Raw genomic sequence first — 12,039 nt, 5'->3', positions numbered from 1 at the left:
TAGGGTGGGCCAATGCAAAGCCCAGGATGTGGATCTGGGTGGTAACTAAGCTGGTCAGTCCAGGCCACTTGTGGCCACCCTTGTCAGGAGAGAGGTGGAGCCTGCTCTCTTTGACTCATGCCATGGGAGCCAGCCCTCTCACACCCATGGTGAGGGGTGTGGCCTTTCCAGCTCTCTCCGGAATACAGTAGGGGGTTAGCTCTCCCATGGGGGAGGTCAGGACAAGTTTTCCTGCTGCAGTGTCTAGCAAGGGGCAGGACCAGCTATCCCAGGGTCAGTGATGGGCAGGATTGGCCCAGCATGGCCCTTTGATTTTAACACTCAAGGTTTCTACAACACCCTGTGGTGACGCAGGCCATGGGCATCATCAGACTCCAGCTGTAACAGGAACATGGACCCTGACATGGCCCTCAGTAGCAGTCCTGGTCTGAATGACACCATGGCCCTAGGTAATAAGTGCAGGACACTCAGACTGGCATGCCTCTGGTGGCAGCAAGGCCCTGGGATACCAACATTTCCACAGAATGCAGCCTAGACCCCTGGCATCTGTGTGGCCTTTGGTGCCACCTTGGGCCATGGACATCAATGCAGATCCTGCTAAGTAGGACTATGGACCCATTCTTGGTCCTCATCAGCAGGCTGGGCTTGGATGTTACCATGGCACCTTGTGGCAGTGCAGGCCACTCATCTCTGTATGACCCTAGCTGCAGCAGGCCCCTCAGATCCCCATCTGACCTCAGGGGATGGCCCAGACCCTGAGTATTTGTGTGTCCTTCGGTGGTATCAGGAGCCATGGCTGTCAACCCAGGCCCTGGCTGTGGTAGTGCCACATATCCAGACATGACCCTACATGGGTCCATATATCACCATGGCCATGGATGACACAGGCCTTTCAGATCAGTCTGGTCTTAGTGTCCGCAAGGCCCTTGCATCCTGTCATGGACTCGGGTGTGTGACCAGACCTGGAACATTCACAAGGCCTTCAATGGTTACCAAAACGATGGACATCAACACCGATGCTGGCCGCTGCAGGGCCATGAACCCAGACATGAACCTGGCAGCAGATCAGGTCTGGATATCATTGTGTCCTCTGGGGGCAGCATGGCCACTCAGATAAACATGGCCCAAGGGCAGCATGGGGACAGGTGGTGGCCCAGACCCTGGGCATCCCTGTGGCCTTGGTGGCAACATGGGTTATAGACATCAACATAGACATAAGCTATGTTAGGATTAAGGACCCAGACATAGCCCTAGGCAGGAGCTGAGACCCAGACATAGCCCTGGTGCCAGGTAGCATGTAGTCCAACATCAGCTATTCCCTGCTGCCCTGGCTTCTTCAGAACTGCCTCTTATCACAGCACACTAACCATTCTGTTCCTCTCCCATTTCTTCACCCCATGCTTGCTCATCGTAATGGCACTCACACAACTGGGGTCACAAGGCAGTGAGCAGGCCATGAATATCTTAAATTAGGCCAGACTGTGAGGACCCTGGCTGCTGCCAACGTCTATGTCTCAGTCCACGGTCCACCCACGGCTGGGGTCTATATTGATGTCTATGGCCCACAGTGCCACTAAGGGCCACACAGACATCAAGGGCCTAGGCCACCTCCTAGGGCCCTGTTAGTGTCTGAGGGCTGAGCCTCTGCCAGGGCCATGTGGAGCTAAGTAGTCTGTACTGCCACCCAGGGCCATGGTGTCATCTGGGCCTGTGTTGCTGTCATGGTGTGTGTTAATGTCCATGGCTCCTGTTACCACTGAGAGCAGCGAGGATAGGGCTGCACAAAGTTAACTCTGCTCCTTACCAACTGTAGCACTCAACAGAGTGGGCCTCGCATCTCTGCAGGGAAGTACAGAAGAGATTTCCCTACTGGCATGGTTATAGGTGAGCTGGTCGAGAGTTGGAGAACTAGCATCACAGTCTGTGGCGTGTATAGGGGAGAAATACTTCACTTACCCCTTGTTCCTCATCCCTCATCACCAACGCAAGCAGGAAAAGCTGGTTCCAGGATCAGGAGAGTGGGAGAGCTGATCCTGCCCCTCACTGCCTGCAGCACTCAGGAGAGCAGGCCCTGCACCTTGCCAGGGTAGCTCAGCAGAGCTGACCCAGTTGACAGGAGGTGCCAGTGATCTGGTGCTGCAAAGGCTTGTGGGAGGTCTGGCCTCACCCTTCACCTACCATAAGGTGAGGTGGGAGAGAGAACTTGGTCCCCTCCTCCCCTCTTGCCTCCTGTGGTGTGTGGGAGACCTGGCCTTGAGGTCACGAGAGTGGGAGGGAGGGCCGGTCCTGCCCTTCACCAGCTGCAGCACACAGGAGAGTGGGCATGGCACCTTGCCTGGGCAACACACTTGAGCTGACTCTGTTGGTGAGGGGGGATAGATGAGCTAGGCCTGAGGGTGTGAGAGCAGGTGACCAGCCCCTGTCTTCTCCCCTGTATACCAGAGACGGCAAGGGTAAAGGAAATATGCTTCTCCTCACCTCCTGCCACCTGTGTCAGGCATGAGAGCTGGCCTAGGGGCCGGGAGAAGGGAGGAGTTGGCTCTGCCCCTTACCAAGTATGGCACTCTAGAGAGAAAGCCTTGCATCTTGCCTGGGCGAAACAGTAGAGCTGACCCTGGTGGTATGAGTATGCGTTAGATGGACCTGAGGGTGTGAGCAGGGAAACTGATCCTGCTCCTTGCTGTCTGTTACATTTGGCTGATGAGCTTACCAGTGTAATGGATTAATTAGAAAATGCTGCAGGATCCCTTATGCCTGCAGCAGCAGAAACCCTGCAGGACCCTGAGTGGTGGCAGCAGGCCACGAGGAGAGGCAGACAGATGGGCATGCCAGGAGACCACACTCCAGCTCTCTGAAGGCAGCTGGTCCCTGGCAGGGAGCCACTCAAGGCAGCAACATATATAGGAACACCATGCAGAGTGAGGTTGGATATTTATTTAGTGGGTTATAGAGGGGAAGGGGAGAAGGGGAGAAGAGCAGAGAGATAGAGGGGGGGGAGATGGAAGCAGGAGCTGCCTCTTCAAGAGGGAAATGGAAAAGGAAGAGACTCAGGCTGTAATTAGGAAAGAAGATCTGCCTGCCTCAGCCGACAGGGGGAGGCGGGGTTGGAGGGTGCGGGGGAATGGGGGTAAGGGGGTGGGGAGTGGGCAGGGCTTGTCTCGTAAAGCAACTGGACAGATCATTACAGCCAGGATGGTGACAATGAAGGAATGTTGGCAGCTGGTCAACCCAGCTACCACCCAGGCCCAGAACCAGGACTATGAGTTAGCTCATCCAACACCCACCTCATCTATGAACTGCTGCAATGTGTGAAGGGGCTGGACCTGCAGATCCAAAGCTATGGCATCTCCATGACACAAGGCAACAACAGGATATAAAAGAGGGGTCCCACTGAGGGACCCCGTGTTTATGGTGTAACAGAAGCTAGAGGCCTTGAACCAGACCAATAACTCATTGGAACGAACACTTAAAACAAAGATGTATGGGCTGAGTGGTGGTGGTGCACGCCTTTAATCCCAGCACTCTGGAAGCAGAGGCAGGTAGGTGAATCTCCATGAGGTCAATGTCAGCCTTGTCTACAGAGCTAATTCCAAGGCAGTCAGAGCTATTACACATAGCTGGTTTTGTCTCAAAAAACAAAAACAAAAATAAAAACAAAAACAGAAAAAGCCCACTTACTCCCGCCAAAAAAGGACAGGCTCTAAAAAAGCTGCAGAGAAACCCTGTCTCAAAAAATCAAAAAAAAAAAAAAAAAAAAAAAAAGTAAACTAATTAAGATGTATGGACTAAAGGGTCTACTGTGTGACTCACTGGGCCACATTACAGCTTTCATGCTGAGGTTAAAAAAAAAGTCTTCTTTTGGGGGTTCTTGTTCAGTTAAGACATCCGCAGCTGGGGCGTTGGTGCGAATTGTCTCTTCCTGTGTGAACATGGTGCGGACCAAAGCAAACTATGTCCCGGGAGCCTACAGAAAAGTGGTGGCTTCTCGAGCCCCCAGGAAGGTGCTTGGCTCCTCCACCTTTGTCACCAGTTCTTCATCGTGTTCGTCGAGAAAAGCTGAAAATAAGTATGCAGGAGGGAATCCAGTTTGTGTGCGCCCAACTCCAAAGTGGCAAAAAGGCATTGGAGAATTCTTCAGGCTGTCTCCTAAAGATCCTGAAAAAGAGAACCAGGTTCCTGAGGAAGCAGGATGCAGTGGCTTAGGAACATCGAAAAGAAAAGCATGTCCTTTTCAACCTGATCACCCAGATGACGAAAATGAATAGAACTTACTCATCTGAATAATGTCTTCAGTTTACTTAGGTATTCTGGGATGTAAATTTGGGTAGATGTGTTTGTTTATTTGACTTGTTGACTACGCATTCATGTAGCCATTCAAAACAACTGGCTGTAAAAAGGGAGGATTTTTTTTTATAATTTGTAAATTATAATTGCATACTCGAATTTATAATGTAATAAGATGCTTCTTTTACCTGTTAAGTTTCTTGCTAAAATCAACATTGCATGATGTTCTAATTACTAATCTACTGTCTTTGAGATTTGCTTAGATCTTTGTACTAATACCACATTATGGACCCTTCGTTATTGAAATAGTGCCAAATTGTTATGGCTTGTTTGCTTTAAAAACTCAACTTAGTCTTTTTCACATTAAAAAAATCAGTATTAACTGAATTTAATCGCTTGCCATTTCTTAAAATGGGGGGGCAAAGATAAAATGTCAGCTGGGTGTGGTAGTGCACACCTCTGATCCCAGCACTCGGGAGGCAGAGGCAGGTGAGCCTCTTTGAGTTGGAGGCAAGCCTAATCTACAAATGGAGCTACAGGACAGCCAGTGCAGTTGTACAGAGAAACCCTGCCTCAAAAAAAAAAAAAAACCCAAAAACAATACCAAAGAATCAGGAGCAAAGATTTCATGGATACATTAAAAGAATTTTTCTTGGATATACATTCATTTCAGTATCATAAAATATTACCTCTTTGCATATGTATTTTTTCCTTTTCTCCCCCAAGACAGTTTCTCTATGTAGTCCTGGCTGTCCTGGAACTCGCTCTATGGATCAGGCTGATCTTGAACTCGGCGATCCACCTGCCTCTGCCTCCTGAATGCTGCGATTAAAGACTTTGCCACCATGCCCAGTTTTTGCCAATATTTTTAAAGTCGGGAGTAAAAAATTTGACAAATCATGCTATAAATCAAGTTTTATGCCTCAAGTCCTTAAAATTTCCCCTTCATTTCTCTCTCCTCCCCCACCCCTCTTTGGTTTTTTACAAGACAGGGTTTCTCTGTGTAGCCCTGGCTGTCCTAGAACTCACTCTAGACCAGGCTGGCCTCTAACTCACAGAGATCCATTTGCCTCTGGAGTGCAGGGATTAAAGGCATGCGCCACTACTGCCCTCCCCTTTACTTCTCAAGATGGTTTGATCATTGAAGAGATACGTATACTAATTATTTTGAGGCAGCATCTCATTATGTAGCCTCTAAGTGGCCTGTAGAGAAAGCTAGCTTTGAACTCACAGATCTGTCTGTTTCATAAATGCTGGGATCAAAAGTATGTGCCACTATGTTAACTGATATATTTGATTTTCTCATTGTGTTTTGTTTACTGACAGGCTATCAATTTTCAAAATTATCCATGTTCTTAGCAGCCATGTTTTTGTGTAATGTTTAAAATAAATGCGCAGTTTTGCAATACAGTATCCATTTGTGTTTCCTATCATCTATACTATTTTATTTCCAAATACAAATAAATGTATTGGTGTTATTTTTAAGTCAATTTACAAATCATTTGAGATCAGCTGATTATAGACTTTTTTATGGTTTGTCTTTTACACTTTAGACACTAAGCAGAACCTCTTGATCCAATTACTTTGAAAATTATGTTTCTTGTTTCCTTTTTTGCTTGTGGTTTTAGCTTTTTAAATAAAGGTTTATTTTTATTTTTTTTTTAAAAGTCTTCTTTTGGTTTTTACTGTTCAATTTTGTTTGGAGACAAGGCTACAAGGGCAGAAGACAGGATTGAGGGGACAGGGAGATGAGTGGGATCAGGATGCATAATGTGAAATCTATAGAGAATCAATAAAAAGTAAAAACAATAATATTTTATTTAATAAATTTAATTTTTGAGACAAGGTCTCACTATGTGGCCCTGGCTGGACTGGAACTCACTATGTCGACCAGGCTCACCATAGAGCTCTACCTGGCTCTGCTCTCAGAGAGCTGGGATTAAGGATGGGTTTCATTTATTCTCCAGTCTATTTTCCTTTTTAACATTCACTGTGTCCAGATCATGAGCAAACCTAAGAAGCCCTTTCTGTGATGCAGTGAAAATGGAGACTGCTTCTTTGCTCTTGGCTGCCTGGACCCGAAAAATCACACAGAAACTATATTTAACAACAGTTTTTAGCCTATTAGTCTCATGCTTCTTATTAATGAAGTCTTACATCTTAACCCACTTCTATTAATCTGCGTATCATCACGAGGATGTGGCCTACAGGTAAGGATCTGCGGCATCTGTCTCCTGCAGTAGTTACAGGGCATCTCCCTGACTACACCTACTATCTCTGTCTCTCTTCAGATTCCTGCCTGGCTTGGCTCTGCTAAGCCATTGGCCAAAACAGTCTGTTAGCTAATGGTAATAAAAACATATTCACAGCATACAGTGGGGAATCTCACATCAATGCAGATTTTGTTCTTGCTCTCTGGAATGAGTTTTATTCTTTAAGTGTTTCAGCAGATCCAATACTTTATACTTTAACCCTAATCATTCCAAAGAGGGACTTAAACACAGATCTATAAAAAACACATATTCTATATCTGTTTAACTATTACTACTACTGTTATTATTCAGTAAGAAATTTTATCTCCATTCTTGAAAAACTGTCCTAATTAATTTTATTATGGAGAGCGACATCCTCACTTTCTCAAATGTATATGTCTCTACTTCATCAGGACATATTGTGAGGCTTAAGCTGACATCACAATATTTCTTTTCTTAACAGGTCATGCCCTTGGGGGTGGGGCAGCTGTGAAGGATCATTGCCACTTAGTCCACTCTGTGCCAAGTATGATTCAGTAGCCACGCCAGGCCTCAGCTGGGCCACATCTGGAGAATTGGGGTGAGGGCACGACACCGAATAATACTGGACTTAGCCCATTTATTCTTCTTGGGGGCACCAAGAAAAACTAACATATGATCTTAGAACACAACACCTGCACTGAAGGCCAGCAAGACATTTGTCTGCCCTCACCTCTCTCTGCCCCTGCTTCTGGCTGCTCCCCATCTGCCTCCCCACGAAGGTCTATGCCTCATATTATCTCTCAAACACCAAGAATGCCCCAGAGCAGATGTCCTGCAGGTGGGAATATCTCTCCAAGTGTCATTCGAGTGATTGTGAAGACACCTGGGCACCAGAACACCTTTATAGTAGCTGGTGACACCTCAGTGAGGCAATTCAAGGAGAAGCTGTGTGCTCACTTCAAATGCCAAATGGACCAACTGGTACTGGTTTGCATGGGCCGCCTTCTCAAAGACCATGACATACTGAGTCAGAGGGGCATCAAAGATGGCCAAACCATTCATGCGGTCATCAAGTCCAAGGATGGCTCCAGATCCCTGGCTCATTCTTTCCGGAACGTGTCAATGAATAATCTCTGCCATCAAGACAGAAGCATCAAAGGAAATAGCAGTAGGGTGTGCCAGTCTGCAGGCATGGGTCAAACCAAAGAGGAATCATCCCTCCTCATGGAGTCTGACGCACCCAAAGTGGGCACTCAAAGCCCAGAAGTGGACAGTCCAGAACATATTGCACAGATGCTGGAGAATCTTTGTGTTCAGAGGATGTTGTCCAATATGGATTTCATTCGTCAGCTGATCTCAGAACATCCAGATATTCAAGAACTGTTGCAGCAGAACCCAGAAGTCTCCCATCTCCTCGACAATTCTGAGATCCTATGCCACACTCTGGAGTTGGCCAGGCACCTTGCCGTTATCCAAGAGATAATGCAGATCAATCAGCCAGCACAGAATCTTGAGCAGCTATCAAACCCACAGTCCTACCTGGGCTTAGAGACAATTCCAAATGGGAACAGTGCCCTGGGCCAGAGCTATGATTTCAATGACCAAATGCTCAATGGGATGCAAGATCATTTTTGGGGCAACTCTTTTACAACCCTTCTGCCTGGTCAAGTACTAGAGCAAGTCCAGACTCCTTCCCTATCTCCTCTGCCATCTGAGGAACAATGGGTCTACCCTCCTCCCCAAGACATTTATGCAAATTCTTGTGGATTATCATCAATCACCCCAACAAATCCTACTCTAAACAATTCCAATCATGCTTGCAGGGAAAATCCAGCCTCAGTCACCACTGAGGGCCAAAGCCATGTCTGTGCTATTCAGCAGCCAGCTGGGATTCCAACCTTACCCAGCACAGCTATCACCCGGGAGCTTCAGGAAGATGATAAGGGTACGGCCATCCCTGTGGGTAGCTATGCCCAGGGGTTAGAGGGAGATCTCCAGCAGTCAAGTGAGCAGATCAGCTCTCAGCTCACAGGAGGAATGATCCAATTGCTTAGGAAATACCCATACATGGCTGCTCAGATGCTGCTGCTCATGAATATGCCCCAACAGAATGAACAGTGGAGACAAGAATCTCCCACATCCTTGCAGTCATCACAGCTTTCGGACTTGCTTTTAGCCCTAGCCAACCCTAAAACATCACAAGCAATACTACAGATTGAGCATGGTCTACAGCTATTGGCTACAGAGGCTCCTATTCTTTTGCCATGCATTGAACCTTATCTTTGGGGTCTAGGTTGGCTTCCTCCTTCCAGCTGTAGCTACCATGATCCAGTGCCCTGGATCCAGAATGTGTCAGACATGACTGAGCCTGAATGTGGCCCCCAATCTGGAACAGTGCTGCAGAAATCACAGCCCCCATCTGGAGACCCTTTCCATTCCTTACAAGCCCCTGAGGTTCGTTTCAGCAAGCAGATGGAGCATCTCCAGGCCCTGGGATTTGTGAATGACAATGCCAATCTGCAAGCACTCATTGCTACTGATGGCAACACAAACGCTGCTGTTCACAAGCTAAAGAGATCCCAAGAATCCTAATCATCGTGTCTTCCCATCTGCTTTCTACCTGAGTGTGGACCCATGCTCAAGAGATCATAGAATCCTAACCATCATGTCTTCCCATCTGCTTCCTACCTGCGTGTGGACCCATGCTCAAGAGATCACGGGAATCCTTACCATAGTGTCTTCCCATCTGCTTCCCACCTGCGTGAGGATCCATTTGACCTCCTTATCTGCCTTTCATACCTTTCCTGATGCTTCCAACTGGGAGAAGTACCGGAACAGGAAAAACCCATCAATGCTTGCTCAGCTGAATACTAGATCACTGGTCATGGCTGGAAGATCTGTCAATAAAATGGCTACACCTACTTGCCTTCATTTGAGGCTTGCCTTGTTTTGTTGTTTTTTAACAGGGTCTTCCTATATAGACCAAGCTGGCCCTTAACCTGTGACAATCCTTCTGCCCCTGTTGCCTGTGTGCTGGGATTACTTGTTGTAGTCATGTTTGTTTGTGTTTTAACAAATAAAGTTTGCCTGAAAATCAGAGTGCAGAGCTAAGCCACTAGAAGCCAGGGGGTGATGGCTCACACCTTTAATCTCGGTATTTGGGAGTGCTATGCCTTTAAACTAGCACTAGGGATGTGGAGACAGGAAGGGATATGGTTGAGTGGAGAGAGGAATATAAGATGTGAAGAGCTTGGGTCCGCACACAGGTAGAAAGCAGAGGGGAAGACATGATGGTTAGGATTCCTGTGATCTCTTGAGCTTGAAAGAAAAAGAATGGTAGGTCCTGATAGATACAGGTTGGAGGAACTCAGATACAATGAGATATTGGCTTTATAATTGGGGCTTCTTACTGATTATTACTTCCATGACAACAAGCCTTTGTCTCCCATTGTCAGTCAGAGGTACAGCTACTGCTAGCTTCACTGGAGATTCCTGTCACCCCCTTCACTGGACACCCCCCCCACTGCATGATATAATGCATTCCATCAAGCCCCACCTTGTCCTCTTGCCTTGATGAAAGTATCCCTGCCTGGAAGGATACAGAGCCAATTAAGGTTTAATTATCAAGCAGTACATTCATGCTATAATAAGTTGACATGGCTTCAGGCATTGAATATATAGACAAAACAAAGATTCTTCTATTTTGCTGTTTTGTTTTTGTTTTTGAGACAGACTCTCTTGTATCCCAGAGCTGGCTTAGAATTTCTCATCAGCAACTGTAAAGGGAGCAGGACTGCAAAGTTCCAGCACTTCCAGGAGTCCTTTCCACACCCTGCTTCATCACTGTAATGGTTTAGATAAAGTGGCGCTCTTCCCCAAGTGGGGGTAGCTGGTCCCACCACTTAAGGCCTCTGTGGGTCGCAGAAGGGTGGGAGGCGGCATGTGAAGACCTCAGCTGGTCCCATGAGTGGCGGGTGAGAGACAGAGAGACACCATGCAGAAAAAGTGGGTATAGTTTATTTAGTGGATTATGGAAGGGAAAAGGAGGGGGGAAGGGGAGAAGTGGGAATAAGAGAGAGAGGAACAGAGAGAGGGAGAAAGATGGGAGAAGAGAGAGGAAGCGAGAGGGAGAGGGAGAGAGAGCAGAATTTATCTCTTTGGGAGAGAGATGAAAAGAGAGTATGTGCAGGTTGGAGGAGTACAGGCTAAGGGGAAGGGTTGGAAGAGGGTGGGGCTTATCTCTTAAAGGGACAGGGTACACAGGTGACAAACCAGGCCAGCAGATTGGAGCAATCACTAAAACCCATCAAAACTATCCAAGGAAGCAATTACAGCTATATCCGATTAGTCTCACTTTATATAAACAGCACAAGGTAGATAAGTAGATGATAGGTAGATATAAATATTTGTAGATAGATATGTTGACAGACAGATGATAGATAGAAATGAGCCTTTTTATGTAGCCCAGGATAGCCTAGAACTTGTGATCCTCTGGCCTTTATCTCCCCAAGTGCTGGTATGACAGTTATGTACCAACCATGCTTGGTGTGATAACATCTTTCTGTTTTTCATCCTTCTATGTTCTGACATACTAAACTGACCTCTGTTTACACTCAGTGTCCTCAAAAACATCACCATTTCCCAAACATCTCCACCTTACAATTAGGAGCACATAGCACAGGCCAGAACAAAACTCCCACCCACACAACCCTCTTTCAAGGGTTCCCTTGGCTGTTGTCTGGAACAGAAGTTGTCTGCTGAAGTCCTTCTTCTGCACCACAATAGCTCGTGCATTTGTTATCAATGCCTGTCGACGTCTAGTGCGTCGGGGTCCCTGGGTAAGGGTCTCGAACAAACCAGGACACAGGGGATGCAGAGCAAAAACAGCAATTGCAACTGCATGCTGCGTGTTTATTATGAGGCCTTTATATACGTTATTAAAACAATTGCTTCAGTCAACGATATAATTGGAAAGAGGAAGTATAAGCAGGTGAAGTAATCACTTTCAAGAGAGCACAATGTATTTACTTAGGGTTGTGGTCGCAAGAATTTTCAAAACTACTGCAAAAATACCATCAGGTGGTGTGGTCACAAAAGTCTCCAGAGTCGTTATCTCAATGTCTCATATCTAATTTAAGGTATCAGATACTTAGAATATTTCTAAGTATCTGAGCAAAGCAATTCTATGTGTACTGTGCTGCAGGGCAGCCACTTCCTTAAACTCTGTGGCATTCAGAACTTGTGACAAGGGAACAGGGGAGAAGAACGTTTTCCTCTCCTAGCCCTGGCATTCCATAGCTGACCTGTGTCCCAGCCACAGTCCTCAAATTTCCCCAGAGCCAGGGCAGCACAATTCCCTGCAAACTAAAGCACAGATTCCAAATCCTCACAAATGCCTATCATTTTTGCACCTCTGGATGCTTCTTGACCCAAATCCTGTAGTTTCAAGATGACTTTTGGACCTATCAATGAAACCCTTCTCTAATAAAATCATCATAGTTATACCCACCTCTGCCCAGTT

General features: G+C 46.7%; 2 protein-coding genes across 3 annotated transcripts; both read left to right on the top strand.

Annotated features, from left to right (window-relative positions):
* Window positions 1–3,929: 3,929 nt before the first annotated feature.
* LOC119802609 (PCNA-associated factor-like) lies at window positions 3,930–4,836 on the top strand. 2 transcript variants are annotated; one of them, XM_038313639.1, is made up of 2 exons: window positions 3,930–4,056; window positions 4,220–4,836. In XM_038313639.1, the coding sequence occupies exons 1-2, from the start codon at window positions 3,930–3,932 to the stop codon at window positions 4,282–4,284; spliced, it is 192 nt and encodes a 63-aa protein (XP_038169567.1). In that variant the 3' UTR covers window positions 4,285–4,836. The 2 variants fall into 2 exon arrangements, with proteins under 2 accessions (XP_038169567.1, XP_038169559.1); XM_038313631.1 differs by having other exon boundaries at window positions 3,930–4,836.
* Window positions 4,837–7,301: 2,465 nt separating this feature from the next.
* Ubqlnl (ubiquilin like) lies at window positions 7,302–9,110 on the top strand. Its single transcript, XM_038338683.1, has one exon. It carries the CDS (start codon window positions 7,302–7,304, stop codon window positions 9,108–9,110), a length of 1,809 nt encoding a protein of 602 aa, XP_038194611.1.
* Window positions 9,111–12,039: the final 2,929 nt, after the last annotated feature.

Source organism: Arvicola amphibius, chromosome 1 (genome assembly GCF_903992535.2).
Source record: "Arvicola amphibius chromosome 1, mArvAmp1.2, whole genome shotgun sequence".
Taxonomy (NCBI): Eukaryota; Metazoa; Chordata; class Mammalia; order Rodentia; family Cricetidae; genus Arvicola; species Arvicola amphibius.
The sequence above is the reverse complement of the archived record's forward strand: the minus strand, read 5'-3'. Positions and strand labels throughout refer to the sequence as shown.

Coding starts and splice junctions, on each gene's coding strand:
- LOC119802609 (XM_038313631.1), top strand. CDS start 3,930: ATGGTGCGGACCAAAGCAAACTATGTCCCGGGAGCCTACAGAAAAGTG.
- Ubqlnl (XM_038338683.1), top strand. CDS start 7,302: ATGCCTCATATTATCTCTCAAACACCAAGAATGCCCCAGAGCAGATGT.